The sequence below is a fragment of the Tursiops truncatus genome, chromosome 7 (genome assembly GCF_011762595.2).
Source record: "Tursiops truncatus isolate mTurTru1 chromosome 7, mTurTru1.mat.Y, whole genome shotgun sequence".
Classification (NCBI taxonomy): domain Eukaryota; kingdom Metazoa; phylum Chordata; class Mammalia; order Artiodactyla; family Delphinidae; genus Tursiops; species Tursiops truncatus.
In genome coordinates, this window is record NC_047040.1 from 6,895,369 (window position 1) to 6,913,292 (window position 17,924).

General features: G+C 53.2%; 1 protein-coding gene across 2 annotated transcripts in view; it reads right to left on the bottom strand.

The window, feature by feature from the left end:
* INPP5D (inositol polyphosphate-5-phosphatase D) overlaps positions 1-17,924 on the bottom strand; it is a 132,276-nt gene that overhangs the window by 20,440 nt on the left and 93,912 nt on the right. For both annotated transcript variants that reach the window (XM_073807099.1, XM_033859532.2), the window contains exons 11-18: positions 17,487-17,589; positions 15,147-15,343; positions 14,619-14,736; positions 10,807-10,903; positions 10,124-10,262; positions 8,509-8,617; positions 8,252-8,340; positions 3,312-3,393 (exon numbers count right to left, since the gene is read on the bottom strand). In XM_073807099.1, coding sequence (XP_073663200.1) covers positions 3,312-3,393; positions 8,252-8,340; positions 8,509-8,617; positions 10,124-10,262; positions 10,807-10,903; positions 14,619-14,736; positions 15,147-15,343; positions 17,487-17,589 — 934 coding nt within the window. The remainder of the gene's footprint in view (positions 1-3,311; positions 3,394-8,251; positions 8,341-8,508; positions 8,618-10,123; positions 10,263-10,806; positions 10,904-14,618; positions 14,737-15,146; positions 15,344-17,486; positions 17,590-17,924) is intronic.

A 17,924-nucleotide genomic window follows, 5' to 3' on the forward strand; every position in this document is an offset into this window, starting at 1 on the left:
GAGGACAGTGGAGGTGCTGGGACTGGGGATAGTGGGGTCGCTGGGACTGGGGACAGTGGAAGTGCTAGGACTGGGGACAGTGGGGATGCTGGGACTGGGGACAGTGGAAGTGCTAGGACTGGGGACAGTGGAGGTGCTGGGACTGGGGACAGTGGGGATGCTGGGACTGAGGATAGTGGGGTCGCTGGGACTGGGGACAGTGGAGGTGCTGGGAATGGGGACAGTGGGGTTGCTGGGACTGGGGAGAGTGGAAGCGCTGGGACTAGGGACAGTGGGGTTGCTGGGACTGGGGACAGTAGAGGTGCTGGACTGGGGACAGTGGGGATGCTGGGACTGGGGACAGTGGGGTCGCTGGGACTGGGGACAGTGGAGGTGCTGGGACTGGGGACAGTGGGGTCGCTGGGACTGGGGATAGTGGAGGTGCCGGGACTGGGGACAGTGGGGATGCCGAGACTGGGGACAGTAGGGTTGCTGGGACTGGGGACAGTGGAGGTGCTGGGACTGGGGACAGTGGGGATGCTGGGACTGGGGACAGTGGAAGTGCTGGGACTGGGGACAGTGAAGGTGCTGGGACTGGGGACAGTGGGGATGCTGGGACTGGGGACAGTGGAGGTGCTGGGACTGGGGACAGTGGGGACGCTGGGACTGAGGATAGTGGGGTCGCTGGGACTGGGAACAGTGGAGGTGCTAGGAACGGGGACAGTGGGGTTGCTGGGACTGGGGACAGTGGAAGCGCTGGGACTAGGGACAGTGGGGTCGCTGGGACTGGGGACAGTGGAGGTGCTGGGACTGGGGACAGTGGGGTCGCTGGGACTGGGGATAGTGGAGGTGCCGGGACTGGGGACAGTGGGGATGCCGAGACTGGGGACAGTAGGGTTGCTGGGACTGGGGACAGTGGAGGTGCTGGGACTGGGGACAGTGGGGATGCTGGGACTGGGGACAGTGGAAGTGCTGGGACTGGGGACAGTGAAGGTGCTGGGACTGGGGACAGTGGGGATGCTGGGACTGGGGACAGTGGAGGTGCTGGGACTGGGGACAGTGGGGACGCTGGGACTGAGGATAGTGGGGTCGCTGGGACTGGGAACAGTGGAGGTGCTAGGAACGGGGACAGTGGGGTTGCTGGGACTGGGGACAGTGGAAGCGCTGGGACTAGGGACAGTGGGGTCGCTGGGACTGGGGACAGTGGAGGTGCTGGGAATGGGGACAGTGGGGTTGCTGGGACTGGGGAGAGTGGAAGCGCTGGGACTAGGGACAGTGGGGTTGCTGGGACTGGGGACAGTGGGGTCGCTGGGACTGGGGACAGTGGAGGTGCTGAGACTGGGCTAGAAAGAGAGCATGAAGCAAAGGGCCCAGGTGAAAAGCTTATCCAGGCAAGGAGGAGGGCATCCTTTCCCCAAGACAGGAGGCAAGGTGTAGGAGGAGCAGCAGTCTAAAGCATGCTTGGCCATTGGCAGGAAGAAATCAGCGAGGATCCGGTGCTGTGTGAAGCGGGAGACGACGGAGGAGCAGGGGTCAGGCTGAGTGAGGGGCTACAAGTTTGTGGTGGCAACAGAAGAGGAGAAGTTAAAGGGTGGACAAGCAGAGTTTTAAAAAATGTTCTTAAAAATACTTTAGATGTTTATTGACCGTGATAGCATTAGCACTACAGTAACTGTGCCTGAAACCTGGGAGGTGGACTCCTACCTAGGTGGCCTCCCTATAACCACGCCCTGTGGGTCCACCCTCCCACAGTGAGTCTGGGCTTGGCCAGGTGACTTCCTTTAACCAACAGGACATTGGCAAATGTGTGGCAAGCAGAGACCTAAAAAGTACTTCCACATCCGGGACTGTCAGCTGGGAATCCCAGTACCAGGAAGCAGCAGCCTGAACTAGCCTGCTGGATGATATGCAAATATTAAGGTAGTTGTTACGCAGCAATAGATAACTGATACATGCTATTGATGTCACCACCATGAGACTCAAGCTCAAAGTTTACCCCCATTTCCTGAGCTCTGGACATTCACCCCCTTTTCTTTCCCAATTTTCTGCCCACTCACAACTTATGAGACCCTCCGCCAGCATTCCATGAAATACTGTTAGCAAAATTCCTTACCTCTTCAAACTTTCCCTTCATGTTTCAAACCTGGCCCTTCCTGGAAGTCACTGCAGCCTCCCAGGTGAGGCCTGGCTTTCCTCCCCCTCGCTAATGCACAGCCCAGACAGGGAGCAGCTGTGTCCTCCTAGCTCCTCAATGCCACTTGCCAGACGAGTCTCCCTCCTTCTTTCTAAAAACCTCCATGATAGGGTCGTTTTGAAAACCGGATTTAGGCTCAAAAAGCAGTAATGCCACAAGCCACCACTTTCTCCTGAATTTCTGCAGAGGGTGGCTGGAAGGCAGACTTGACTGCAGAATTGGCAGGACTCGTGGAGCTGCAGGACGAGGGACAGAGGCAGCGCTGAGAGAGGACCGGGGTGATGGCCGGTGGCAGGAAGGGTCACAGGCCTGGAGAGTGCGGGTGTGGATGGGGTATGAGGAGGGGACATACAAGTGAGAAGGCTGAGTGCAGAGGGTGGGATGTGGGCCTTTGTAGGTTTTGAAGCAGAACAGTTCCTTGGCTGTGGGAGTGGGTTGCCCTTCCGCGCATCTAAAGGGGAGTGGAGTCCCTCCTGGGCACAGAGCTCAGAGGCCGGGGGACTGAAGGGTGCGCGCCTTAAACTAGCCCAGCGTAGCTGCTGTGGTCCCTTCTGCGCAGCAGAAGGCATGCACAAAAGAAAGGAATGGAAACCAGTTCAACTTTATGGGACCTGAATTGAACGTGGTGATTTGAGGGTCCCCACAGAGGGTGGGAGCCAGGAAGGTGGCCTCTGGGCAGCAGCAAAACCTCCAATCTGCGGGGGTGAAACGGGGCTGGATAACTTTTCCGCAATTATTTATTTTAATATTGCATCTGTGTCTTTGTCATCAATTTACCCCGGTTTATCTTTAAATCTCCCCCAAACACTTGTGTGTAGTCATGATATGCATTCGATTGAACCATGTGAATTTCCAATAGTTAACGATTTCTGATCTATGAAAACACCACTTTTATATGGTTCAAACCTAACAGGCTCTTTTCAAAAAAAAAAATCTAGATTTATTTTAAAAAGTGCTCCATAATTCAAATGTTTCCCAAACCAGAAGATATTTATTCTGTTGCAGCCCAAGATGGGACAGGATGCATCACCTTTTTAAGGTCACCTGACTGGGGATGCAGGGAGTTCTCCCATTTTACAGATGGACAGACTGGAGTCCTTCAGTTTAGGGCAGTCAAACCTCTCAACTTGCCACTCACCGTAGGACTGACACACCACGTGCACCAGAGGGTAAGACTTCCAGAGGACTCGGTCACACCAGGAGGGCAAGTTGTACTTCATCTGCAAGTCAAAGTCAAAGCTTTGTAAAATGCCTGCTACTTTAAAAGATACACCGTAAAAGAAGAGATCGAGGCATTGCATCTGTAATCCTGGATTCATCTGCTGCTGGTTTTTGTAGGATTTCCCCAGAGGTGGCTTTAAACCCTTTCCGCCTGCCTTAAGTCCTGGCTCCACGGCCACGCCCCACACTTTCAGACACCTGGACTCCTGTTTTTTTTTTTTTTTTTTTTGCGGTACTCGGGCCTCTCACTGTTGTGGCCTCTCCCGTTGTGGAGCACAGGCTCCGGACGCGCAGGCTCAGCGGCCATGGCTCATGGGCCCAGCCGCTCCGCGGCATGTGGGATCTTCCCGGACCGGGGCACGAACCCGTGTCCCCTGCATCGGCAGGCGGACTCTCAACCACTGCACCACCAGGGAAGCCCTGGACTCCTGTCTTAGAATGAGATCGATTCACCTGGCTGTGCTTCCTTACCCTCCTCACTATTTCAGAATCTCTTGTATTTTTACATTCTCTTACTGTTTTTTTCTGACTCAGATGAACCCCTCTACCTGTACATTCAACCCAGCCACTCACTTTAATAACACACTCCCGCTACCCCCCACACCCATTCATCCACCTATATACTTACCATCCATCCACACACTCATTCACACATCCATCCATCCACTTACCTACCCGTCAACTCACACATCCATCCCTCATCTACCCACCCATCCACCCACCCATCCATCCACCCATCCACCCACCCATCCATCCATCCATCCATCCATCCATCCATCCATCCACTTACCCATCCACATATCCATCCACCCCTCCACATACCCATCTCATCTTTCAAACAACATGTACTATGATGAGCCCTCTCCAAGCTACACTGTGAGCAAGTGTCCACTGGGTGTGACAGACGAGGCAAACTGGCAATGACAGCAACCCTCCTTAAGGAATACCATTTTCCACTTAAGTTCTAGCTCTTTCTCCTCTGCCTACAAACATAAAAGTTCTCATCCTAAAAGAGCCTTCAGTTACTTTTCTCTTTTCTTCTTTTTGCCAATTTTCTTTCAAGAATGTTCTGTTTTCACTGTCTCTACTTCTGGACTGCCCATTTACTCTTTTTTAACTTGAGGTACAACCTACATACAGTAAAGTGTAGTGATCTATACTGTAGGGCTCGAGGATCTTTTCCATTTGTATACGCCCACTTCACCACTACCCAGATCAAGATATAGAAAACGTCCATCATCCCAAAGGGTTCCCTCAGGCCCCTTCCTTGTCAATACTGCCTCCGAGAGGCAAACACTACTGGGGCCAAGGTCTCCATGGATTAACTTTGCCAACTCTTGAACTTATAAATGGACTTAGTATATATTCTTTTGCACTTGGCTTCTTTCAACCTTATTCACCCTGCTGCTTGTATAAGTTCTTTCATTTTATTGAGTAGTTGTATTCCATTGTACGTATACACCACATTGATCTATTCTCATGTTGACGGAAATAGGGCTGTTCCCAGTTTTTGGACATTATAAACAAAGCTGCTATAAACACTCTTGTATCTGTCGTTGGGGGAACAAATGCACTACTTTCCCTCAGGTATACAACGAAGTAGAATTGCTGAACAGGGTAGGTGCATGTTTAGATTTCATAGATGCTGCCAAACTGTTACTTCTTAACACTGCGGTTCTCAGCATCGGCTGCTCCGGTGAATTACTGGTGGAGCTTCACAAAGACCCAGAAAGCAGGGCCCCACCCCTTGACGTGCTTTATCAGAACCTCTGCGGAGGGGGTCCAGGCACCTGTATTTCTGAAAAGATTCACCAGTGATTCACCTGCACACTCTTGGTAAAGAGCCACCCTTACCCTCCTGCGGTCTGGATTTCACCTCCAAGGCTCGATGTCAACTGTCCTTTCAGTGCCCACTCAACCCCAGAACCCAAGTCCAGCTGCTTGTGCAAGGTTCCAGTGACCACACACGTTCTCCTTGACTCACATTCCATGCTGGTGACCCCTGATCCTGGCAAGTCTCTCAGCCCCGGCTTCTGTGATGCTGCGAGCTGCCTGCTGGGTCCTCCCACCACCTACACACATGGTTCTTCTGTCTCCTTTGTTGTCTCTGCTTCTTCCTCTCCTCTCTCAATGGAGACGACCCGCAAATCTGTCCACAGCTCTTCTATTTTCATCGTCCGTGTACTCCTTGGTGACCTCACCTACTCCCATGATCTGACCATCTTCTCTGTGCACACAACTCCCAAATCTACAACTCAGCCCTGGCATCAGTCTGGTGTTTGCAGCTGCCTTTTGGATGTTTTCTCTGGGATTTTCCAGTCGTGTTATACAGTAAATCTGAAAACAAGCTCTATTTTTCCCCTCCGAGCCAGCCCTGCCTTCTGATTTCACAGTTTCTATCAACGTCAATCAGATCTATCAACATATCCTGCTTTCCTCCTTTTCTTTCATTTTCATGGGCTCCCCCCCCACCCCCCGCTTCGGACCCAGTTATTTCTCAGCTGGAGCCTCCACACTGGCCTCCTCATTGGTCCCCTGCATCATCCTCATCCTTTACACTGACGCAGGCCAGTCTTCTCTGTGTATCACTGTGACAGTGCTAACCCCTCAGCAGAACTTGCAGTGGCTTCCTGAAACAGGTGCCCATCAAACAGGTGAAGACGCTTTGCCTTGCATCAAGGACCCCCCTCTCTGCCACCTCAGGCCCCAGTTTCTTTCTCCTCATATTCAAATCCAACCAGACCATCCCTTCGCTGCCTCCAAATGTACCCCCAGGGACTTGCCCTGAGGGTGCCTTTAAACCAGACGAGCCCAGGCACACAGCAGCCAGTGGGCACCTCACAAGGTGTCCTGTCCCGGGTCTCAGCCTTGTCATGGCAGCAGTGCTGAGTCTGCTCTCCTCCTCTCAGTCTGTGTGTTTTTTTCCTCTAACTCCTGCTTTCTTCTGGCATCTCCCCAACTCTTGGCCTTTCTCTCCCACTTCCATCCAGTCTCCCATGTGCCCCTGAGTCCAGGTCATGCCCAGAATGCTCTCTATTTCCCCAGGTCTCTAGTGGCCCCAGGGAAGCTCATCACTGCAGCACCTCTAACCCCCAGGACCCGGCATGGGGCTGGCTCCCCTGGGTTGGGCCCCAGAAGGGGATGGATGCCAGGATTTCCTGCCTTGGCATCTGCTCCGGCAATTCTTTCTACCTGAAGTGGATCAGGCCCCCTCAGCCCTTGTCTTGTCGAAATCCAAGCACCCTCAGGCACCACAAGTGGCCCCTCTTCAGGAAGCCTCCCCGATCCTTCCCTGCCCTGATGGCCATTTCCCTCTGTGACCTCTCCTCACAGCATTGGGCACCACATTATATTCTACCTCTGGTTAGTTAGTTGCGTATTTATCTTGTCTTGTCTTTCCTACTACAAACTCTCTGAGGGCAGACATCTGACTCATCTTTGATCTCCCACGACCTAGGACAGCGCCCAGCCCATCATAAGTCATCGATAAATATCTGTTGAACAAGAATGAAGGGATGCTTTATTGCAGTTTCCGCAAACACTGTTTAGTGGAACACAAGTGGGCTCATAAGATATTAATTGATATTTCATGACCAATTGAGTTTGGCACATGAATTTTCCCATAGAGAACCACATGCTCATAAACCTGTAAAGGCTCTGATAAGTCCTGCAGCAGAGAAGCTTGTGTAATGATGATTGACTTGGCAGATTATCAAATATATTTGAGTACAGGACTTAAAAGAGAGACAAAATATACAAACAGCTCATACAGCCTAATACCAAAAAAGCAAACAACCAAATCAAAAAATGAGCAGAAGACCTGAACAGGCATCTCTCCAAAGAAGACATACAGATGGCCAACAGGTACATGAAAAGATGCTCAGTATCACTAATTATTAGAGAAATGCAAATCAAAACTGCAATGAGGTATCTCCTCACACTGGTCAGAATGGCCATCATCAAAAAGTCTACAAATAAATGCTGGAGAGGGTGTGGAGAAAAAGGAACCCCCCTACACTGTTGCTGGGAATGTAAACTGATACAGCCACTATGGAGAACAGTAATGGAGGTTCCTTAAAGAACTAAAAGGAGAGTTGCCATATCATCATGCAATCCCACTCCTGGGCAAATATCCGGAGAAAACTCTAATTCAAAAAGATACATGCAGGGCTTCCCTGGTGGTCCAGTGGTTGAGAATCTGCCTGCCAATGCAGGGGACACGGGTTCGAGCCCTGGTCTGGGAAGATCCCACATGCCACGGAGCAACTAGGCCCGTGAGCCACAATTACTGAGCCTGTGCGTCTGGAGCCTGTGCTCCATAACAAGAGAGGCCGCGACAGTGAGAGGCCCGCGCACCGCGATGAAGAGTGGCCCCTGCTTGCCGCAACTAGAGAAAGCCCTCGCACAGAAATGAAGACCCAACACAGCCATAAATAAATAAATAAATTAATTAAAAAAAAAAAAAGATACATGCACCCCAATGTTCGTAGCAGCACTATTTACAATAGCCAAGACATGGAAGCAACCAAAGTGTCCATCAGCAGATGAATGGATAAAGAAGATGTGGCACATACACACACACACACACACACACACGCGCGCGCACGCACGTACACACATGGACAGAAGCGTCATGAGGCAACTGCTTGCAGTGTGCGTGTCTGGTTGCCCAGCCTCTCCTTAGGGGAGGGTTTTGCTCTGTGACACGATCAACATATGATTTCTAGTTTTCTTTCTTTTTTTGTTACCTAGTGGATGAGGGTGCTCTTCACTTCCCATTCACCTTTATGGGCATGGACAAAAGAGGGGTGAGGTGTGCAAGGGGGGTGGAGACGGAGGGCAGGGAAGAGGACTCACCCCCGTGGCTTTCTGCTTAGTGTAGGCGTATTTGTCCCGAGTCAGTCTTTCAAAACGGTAAGTGGGAGCGAATGTGATTTCTTCCTCCTCTGCGACCAAACAAAACCACGGTTTCAGTTTTGATTTCCCATGTTTCACGTCTGGCCAAGTTCCCCTCTTTTCCAGGCATAATCCTTCCCCCGGTGAGGATACTTGGGAAAAGGGGAGACAGAATGCTGGAGGGAGAGGGCCCGCGAGAGAAGGATGGCGGTTCTCACCGAAGTGCAAGAAAACCTTCTGCTCCTTCCTCTCCATGAGCAGCTGGTCATGGGCCAGGAGGTCTGCGTACTGCTGCTGCTTGATCTTCTGGATGATGGCTTCCGCCTCCTGGAGCAAAGACACGGCCAAGCCACTGGTGAGACAACCCTTTCACCCACGTGGTAAGAGGCACGTCGCCACCTTCCTGCCTGGCGCGCCAGGACCCGAGTCCCCGAAGCTGCACGAGGCCCTGGTTCCAGGGACGCTGGGCTGGTGCTTATTTACACTCCACCGTTTTATACGGACAACCCTGCAATCGTAGTGAAATATCAACTCAGTAACATAAGCTCCTGGCTGTTCTAACTTTACGGAGGGATACTATTTTTGTGTACCGACTTCTAGCATCATTTTTATAAGGCTTCTCTAGATGGGTAGGTATGTCTCCCTGGCTGCCTGTTCTCTCTGTGAGACAGCCTGTTGTAAAGCCATGAAAGGATCTGAAACCCCAGCCCCCAAAGCTATGGGCACTGGGCCTCCGTGATCCGGGCTCGGACTCCGAGAGTCGGCGTGATATCGGTGGGGTGTGCCGTCCTTGGAATCCAGCTGTCCTCTCTCCTGAGACTTACGTTGCCTACGCTTTGGCGAATGCACCTGGCTGACCTCCCGGGGAGTGATTGGGCGGACGGCCCCTTAAACTGTGAAGGGTCAGGATTTGTGGGGCCTCTGTCCAGCCCTCTCCCCTCTGCCTGCTCAGTCAGGAGGGAGAGAAGGAAAGTTCCCGAGGAGCACCCTGTGAGGGAGGGAGTGGCCGGGGAGGCAGAGGGGGGCACAGACGGGCCCTAAAAGCCGCTGTGGCAGCGACAGGCCGAGGAGGCCGAGGGATGTGGGAGGGCTGGGCAAACATCTGGGAGGGGAGTTCAATCCCAACTGGCAGAGGCCTGTAACCAACCCAAGGCCATTTTCTCAGGCCGCTTGTGCTCCAGGAGCCTCTCTCCCCTATAAAATCAGGTCCGTTTCTGCCGTCCCCTCTCCCCTCACAGACAGCAGTGCCAAAGTATTCCTGGTACACAAGGGGCAGACAGTTCTCCTCCCATGCCTGGCCTCTGCCCCATCTTTCAGGAGCAACCAAGTCTCGCTCCAGGCGTGTCCAGGGGCCATGCCTGCCCACTCCCTTCGCAGGGAATCTTTTGCCCTCCCTGAGTGAGCAAGGCCATCTGTGCCATGTGGCCCCTCTGACTGCTGCTCATTGGATGGGCATCCAACTTCAGGAATGCCTTCCTCAGGCTGCCCGGTGACCCATGATTTGGGGAGAAAATGGAGCTGGTCTCTGCAGACTTCAGCCTTTCCTGGGCATCTGGGACTGGCAAGTCGAGGGGCCACTGCTGGTTAGCTAGAGGACCAGAGCGGCAGACAGGTGGTGAGGTGGGGTGGCCAGGACAGTTATGTGGCAGGTAGGCGTGAGCAGAGACCAGCCGTAAAGAAAGGCAGGGGCTCCGTAATGGGACCAGTGTCGAGTCCCGGAGGAGTAGCTGCCTTGGCCCAGCTCGGTCGTGTGTCTCCCTGACCCCCTGCCCTGAGCTAATGCAAGGAGCCTCTGTCCTGCGCATCCCCAGCCCCAGGAGGACGGCCCCTCACCCAGGTGGGCAGCTCCACGCGGTAGTTGAGATCCCCGAGCCAGAAGAGGTGGGTGAAGCGGTGAGTGATGTTAAAGGAGCTCAGCTTCTTGTCTCCCAGAGCCAGAAACCGGAGAATGTTCATATAGTTTTGGTTTCGCCTAATTAAACAAAAAAGCAGCCAGCTTAGCACAGGGGCATCAGTTCCCTGCTGCCCGTGCCAGGAAGTCAGAGGGGACACGTCGGGGAGTGAGACTGAAATCTTCAGCCCTGTGGCAGCAAACCACACTTATGCAGCCCCTGGGCTGAACTGGGAACGCAGGGCGGGGCCCCGGGAGCATCCGCTCCGCAGGGACTCGGAATCATCAGTCTTCTAGATGGCCGTCTGCGTGGCTGGGCCACCAACAGGCAAAATGCCCATCCGTAAGGGCGCCCCGGATGAGGTTTTCCCTTGAGAAACGGAGTGTTGTTTAGGTGTCTGCTGGGTTAGCGACATGAGGAAATGTCTGTTCCGTCCTTTAGGCAAGATTCAGCCACACGTGGATGTAGCTGTACTTGCCTTTGATGAGAACACGGGAAAAGCCCTTAGAGACCGACCGGACAGGGTCCCAGCCGAGGGCTGAGCCGTCCTTATGGTGTTTAGGGTTTGAGGTCTGTCTGGGCAAATAACCCCAACCCCTGCTCCGGGGGCATGAGCTCCATTACCTGAGTTTCTTTTCGCTTCCGGAAGTCAGGTGGCTGTTGACAAACCCCAAGGAGGTTCCATTGAACATGAACGATACCCCCACGGCTCCCTTGTTCCCTAAAGGGAGGGGGAGGGAGAAGTCAGAGCATCAAACAGGGAAAGCTGCCTAGTGGGGGGAAATCAAGGTGAAGCAACGTCATTCGTCAGGAGGGAGAGAGCCGCTGCGGGAAAGTGGAGGCCAAGGAAGAGAGCAGAACAGCTTCGTCTGGGGTGGGAGATGGGACAGGTGGTAGGGACTGGGGGGCGAGATTCCTCCAGGACAACAGGAAAATGGGATGAGCGGCCAGCAACCTTGGGGTTCTCAGCAGGGCTGAGGGAGGAGGCTACTGGTGTTAACTCATCCTGGCATCTCCCTCTAAGGGTGGGGGGGGTGGGGTGTTAGTTTCTCCACATGCCCAAGCAGGACCATTAGAAGGAACCAGAAACCTTGAGAAGGAGATTCAGAAGGAGGAGACCAGGGCTGGGGGGCAGCGGGTGGTGACCAGCTAACTCCAGATTCCTGGAGAGACCAAAACCCACACTGAGACCAGTGGTCCTCAGAGTATGTTCCCCAAAACAGCATCAGCACCACCTGGGAACTTGCTAGGAGCACACGTCTCAGGCCCCGCCCTGGACCTACTGAATCAGAGCTTCAGAAGTGGGAGCCAGTAATCCATGTCTAGCAAGTCCTCTCTAGGACAGGGGTTCGGCAGACACTGACCCACCACAAGCTGAGAATGGTTTTTATGTTTTTAAACAGTTGGGGAAAAAATCAAAAGAAGAATATTTTGTGACACATTAAAATGGTATGAAATTCAAATTTCAGAGTCTATAACTAACGTCTTATTGGAACACAGTTATGCCTAGACAGAATCCAGTAATTATGACACAGACTGCATGACCTGCAAAGTTTGAAATATTTACTCTCTGGCCTTTTGGAGGAAAAGTCTGCCAACCCTGCTCTAGGTGGTTCTGACACATGCCGAAGTCTGGGAACCTGCTCCACCCATCACGGCATCTGTGAGCCGTACGTACTGAGCACTTGAGATGTACAGGTCCAGACTGAGATGTAAACGTGTAAAAGACACATCGGAATTGTAAGCCTCGGTAAGGAAGACAGACTGTAAAATATCTCATAAATTTTTATATTGAATACCTATTGAAATGGTAATATTTTGAACGTATGAGGCTTGATAAGATATATTATTAAAATCGACTTCCCTTGTTTCCTCTTCCTGTTTTGAATTTGGTACTCAAAATTTAAAACCACCCAGGTGGCTGACATTCTGTCTGGGCTGGGTAGCAAAAGGGCCCTGGAGATCACCCGGCTCTGCCCCTTGGGACTCAGGGGAGCCATAGCCCAGCCAGTGGCCGAGCCAGGCCAGGCCTCCTGCCCCCCCCACACTCCACCGACCCCCACCCCGCCCTGCTCCCCTCGCCCCTCCTCTCAGCTTTCTCCCCACCCTGCGGTGCCGCCTGGGTTTAAATCCCTGCCCACCACTTCCTTGTCACAGGGCCTCGGACAGGTTAGGGAACATCACTGCAGCCTCCAGAGCCCTGTCCGCGAATGGGGCTGATGACAGTCCCTGCCCACACAGGGCGCCTGTATTAAGTAATAGCCGGAACGCGTTTAGCACGCGGCCTTGCACAGGGTACAAGGTCTTAGCTCTCCAAGAGGTCTTAGATCTTCCGCCGGTCAGCCAGCATTCACCGAGCTCCTGCCCTGTGCTGACCATGGCGGGGAGCCATTCTGGGGGAGGTAAGGAGGGAGACCAGCCCCAGGAGACGGGGGAGGGGAGGTGGGGGGGATTGGTACAGGGGAACTCCGCCACCTCCAAGCTGCCCTCCGACTGCCCAGGACTCCTGCCTCCTTCTCTGGCCTTGTCCCATCATCACCCACTAGAGCTGAGCCCAGGGACCACGGGGCCTTGGCTTCGCTGCTCCCCCTGCGTGGGACACCCCTCCCACGAGGACCCTTCCTCTGCCCTCAGACTTGGGTCCCAATGCCCCGCTGTCAGAGGCCCCTGGACCCGTCTCAGGTAGTACTCGGATCTGCTCTAGTCCCCGCCACACACGCTTTGCCGCCGCCCGTCTGTCCGTGGGAGCAGGCCGCCGCGTGCGGTGGTCAGGAGCCCAGGCCCAGCGCCGTGCCGGGGGGCTGGGGGCACACTCGGCTCCGTCCCGGGAACCAGGGCTGGGGCAGCGGCCGGGGGGAGGCCGGCCTTGTGTCGGGCGGTCGGAGCGCGGTGCAGGCTGGGGAAGGGCTGGTGGGAGGGGGCGGGCAGCCCAGGCAGCCGAGGATCGAGGACTGGAGGAGGTTCCTGGGCAGCAGAGGGCATGGGCTTCAGAGCAGGGCCGCTGCCACAGGAAGGAAGGGGGGCGGGTGGGCGTGGACGCGGGCAGCTTGCGGTCTGTCAGCAGAAAGGCTGAGAGGGCTTTTCACGTTCAACTGCAGCGGTTATTCTATTTCCTCTTACCTCTGGGGCTCTGTCCTGTCCTTGACACCAGCCACCAGAAACCGCTGGCCTCGCCCTCAGCTCCACCCAGGGCCCCCGGGTGGGTGCACCTGCCCTCACACACTCACCGTCACACACAGACTGACACACTGACACACACAGACCGACAGACTCACACACACACTCACTCACACACGCAGACTGACAGACTCACACAGACTGACAGATTCACACACACACAGTGACAGACTCACACACACACAGACTGACAGACACACACAGGCTGACAGACTCACTCACACACACAGACTCATACACACAGACTGACAGACTCACACACACACAGTGACAGACTCACACACACACAGACATACACACAGACTGACAGACTCACACAGACTGACAGACACACACAGACTGATAGACTCATACAGACTGACAGACTCACACACACACACAGACACACACACACAGACTCATACACACAGATTCACACACAGACACACACACAGTGACAGACTCACACACACACAGACACACACACAAACTGACACACACACACACAGACTCACACACACACATTCTCACACACACACAGACACACACACACACAGATTCTCACACACACACAGACACACACACACACACACAAACTGACAGACTCACACACACAGACAGATTCACACACACACACACACACACACACACTCACACTCACAGGCATGCAGCTCTCTGCTGTTTTCAGTTCTCTGAAGCACTGTGACTGGTCCCCACAGGCTCAGCTGATACCAGTGTTTCCACCTCCAACCTGAGTCTGTCTAGATCTAGACCAGGGATCATAACCTACAGTCTGTGGCCAAACTGAACCTACGACTTGCTCGTAAATACAGTTTTCTAGAACACGGCTGCGCTCATTCATGTTCCTGCTGTCTGTGGCTACTCTCTTGTGTCAGCAGCAGGGCTGAGGAGTTGCACATGGACTGAAAAGCCTAAAATACTTACTACCTGGCCCTTCACAGCATGTCTGTCAACCCCTGTCCTCGGTCCGTGACACTCAAGGTAAGGTCCGTGCGCTAGCAGTGCTGACACCACCTGGGAGCTCGTTGGAAACACAGAATGTCGGGCTCCTCCTGAGATGTACTGAGTCAGAACCCACGTTCTGCCAGACCCCCAGAAGCACTGGTGTAGACCCCGAGCACGTTTAGGCCCGGAGGACCGCCCACCCCAGGTGGGATGGACACGCGAGCGTCGGCTGGAGCGAGCTTATGTGGAACGTGGCCCCCCGCTCACCCACCCCCCGCTCACCCACCCCCCTGCTCACCCACCCCCCCGCTCACCCAGCGTGTTGGCGATGCCCGTCTTCACGTTGTTGGTGCAGACATGGCTAATCCTGTTCTCGTGCTCCGGCTTGGCCAGCACCGCTATGCGGATGTTCCAGAGGGTGTGGATGGCGACCTGGCGGGGAGGACAAGGCTGTGACCCTGGGCCAGGACACAGTGCTTGACCCCAGAGCAAGAGATTCACACCCATCCCTCGCCCCAGGTGTGGGGCGCCCTGTCTGTAGTCCCTACACTTTGGGGGACTCCTAAGGATGCCTCACAGATGAGACAAAGGGTCTTGGAGATGAGAGCCGGCACTGATGAGATTTCGATGAAGTAAAGATGACCTACAAGCTCAGGCAGGGAAGAGGGAGGACCCCAGTGATGAGCAATGCTCACGGACCCCATTAATTTCTGGATACAGGTGCCCCTCTCTGGCCCTGGAAGCGGCGGGGCCCACTGAGCACATTCTTGCTTCTGAGATGCTCCTGGGTTTGCCCAGCCCACTGCCCCAGAGTCCCACCCAGGACTGTGGCCACTGCTCACTGTTTTAAAAGTCATGCTGGTGATTTCTTGCAGGGAATGTTTGAGTATCTCCAGCCACTCCTTCTCTCCCAGGGGGTCCTCCTGGGTGCCGATCACGTAAATGTCATGGGGGATGTAATCAGCAGAGTCATCCCGCGTCTTTCCCTGCCCCTTGGAGAGAAACCAGGACGTGATCTTCTTGGGAGGGGGGGCGTTACCTTCAACAGCAAAACCCAACACCAAGTGAGTCAGTGGTACATCGGGAGAATTCAAAACAGACGTGGGGGGTGGGAGAGGTTCACATAGTCACTGGAAACCATTCCGTTCCCCCAACGAAATATACCTTAAAGAACTAGGTACTATCATCACCCGGGCCCTCAGCAGTGAAGGTGTGGGGTCCCAACCACTAGACTGCCAGGTAGTTCCCTCAGTTACATTTCTTTGTAAAGATAAAGTTAAGTTTCAAAACTAGAAACACCTGAAGATTCTGTAACTTGAACTGGTAGCACAAGATGTCAGACACTGTCCTAGTCTCTGGGGCTTTAGTGATAACTGAGACACGGGCCTCGAGGAGTTCACATTCCATTGGTGGTGAGAGAACGCTGTAGGCTGACAAGTTTAGCATGGAGGCTTCTAACCCATGGTTAGGAGACAACAGTGCCTGCATTGCACAGGAGAGATCTCAGCCGAAAACCAAGAGATGTGCGGGAGTTAGCCAGAGAAATGGAAGAGCACGGAGGCCCACCTAGTGCCATTTCAAAAGCTGAGCTGAAACAGCTCAATAAAGAAATGATGATAAAGATTTATTTCCCTCAAAATGCCCTTGGAGGTTGAGTAAACTTTTTTCTCAAAGAGATAACTTTCTTGGTTCACAAGTGCCTAGAAGCCAAGAGCTGGAGTGACCTGACTGCCGCCGAGCTCTGCTCCCACTGTGGCTCAGGATGGGAGCACAAACCCTGGGGCCTGGTGGTCTCTGCTTGGGGAGACCCTCGCATGCTGCCCTGGTGAGGCAGGGCCCTGGCCAGCTCCTTCCATGCCGTGTGAAGGGCACCCCTTGCAGTTGTGCGCCTGGACGGCCTGAACCGTGCCCAGCCAAATCTAAGACGTCCAGGCTCGCAGAGGGAAAAACGGGAAGGGGCCGGTGCCCACGTGCATGAACCCCCAAGTGTGAGAGCTGAGGAAATCAGGTGGCCAGTAAGAAACACTGGTGGGGAGAGAAGGATACAGGAACTGGGCAAGGGTTCTACTTCAGCGCTGCCGTGGCCCCTGGAATCTCTGGGCGTGAAGGTCTGGGGAGGCTGGGTCTGGTGGAATCGGGGTGGGCAGCTCTCCTGACTTCCCTCCTGGAACGCCAGCCCATCCTCCACCAAGCGACAGGCCAGGAGTCCCATGTTGCGTTTTTATTTCGGACTGTCCCCCTCCCCCTCCACGAAGGGCTTCTGCTCAGCCTCTTCCTCCCGGGGGGCTGCTGGGTGACACTGTGCTGCATTGGGAGGTGGTCCTGACTCTGCTCCAGACAAAAGTAGGCGAGACAGAGGCCCAGTCAAATTCAAATTTCAGATAAACAATGGATAATTTTTAGAATAAGTATGTCCCATGCAATAACTGTTTGTCTAAAATTTAAATTAACTAGACGTTCTGTATCTACTTAATTTTTTAAAATTTCTAGCTGAATATTTACACCAAATAATTATTTAGTGTAATTCATATTAGTATAGAAATTTGTATTAGCATCTAAGTATATACTGTGTATGTTTGGTACAATGCATATTTGGTGTATATTTGCACTTACCTCTAGCCAAATAGTTATACTAAATAATTATCTAGTATAATTTATATTCAGTATAATATATTTATATATTTAGTATATGATATATACTTAGTATATATTAGTATGTAAATATATATAGTATATATATTTAGCATAATATATATTTAGTATGCATTTATTTCTAGCTAAACACCTATACTAAAAAATAATTTGTTGTTTATAGGAAATTCAAATTCAACTAGGCATCATCTCTCTTTCTCTTTCTTGCTCAATAAACCTGGCAGCCCAAATCAAAAAGGGAGTTCTTCCTTCCAGGACTGAAGCCCCTTGGCAAGCTGCCCCAGGCTGGCAGGTGCCCAAGAGCCTCTTCACCCATATATTCAGACTTTCCAGTTTCGACAAGCAACGTAACCCATTTCAGCTGCACTTGGGGTATGAGAATCCCAGGGCTTGTTTCTCTTACCCCTTGTCTCAGGATGGGTACCCAGGTCTCGGGACTGGGGGTGGGGGGGAGGCAGGCAAGGATGCTTGAGGCAGCAAAGCAGAACCCCAGGGGAGGTGCCTGGAGGCGGGGTGGCATGTGGACCCACCCATGTTCCAGGTGCCGATGAAGATGGTGATCATGTCGGGCTCCGGCTGCTCTGAGTGCTTGTTCTTCATCTGCTGGAGGAGCTGGCAGAAGCCTTCTCTCTTCTAGGGATTGAAGGGCAGACAGACTCAGACAGGCCTCTGCCTCCCTGCACATGCTACTTTCAAAGGACTGGTCAGCTTCGAGAAAACTGAGGGGAGCGCAGATCAGTGTGGACTTCCAGGAGAGCCATCTGGAAATACGTGTCCGAGGTCTTAAGAGAGCGGCTTCTCTCTGACCCAGCCCTTCCACTGCAAGGACCTGACTAAGGAAAGAATCAGGGACTGTTCGAAGACCCGACTACATCGTGGGGACTGCAGCAGAAAATATTAGGAACCTTCGTGTCCGGTCTTAGGAGATGAATTACTAACTGTATTATGGGTCATCCATATGCTAGAAG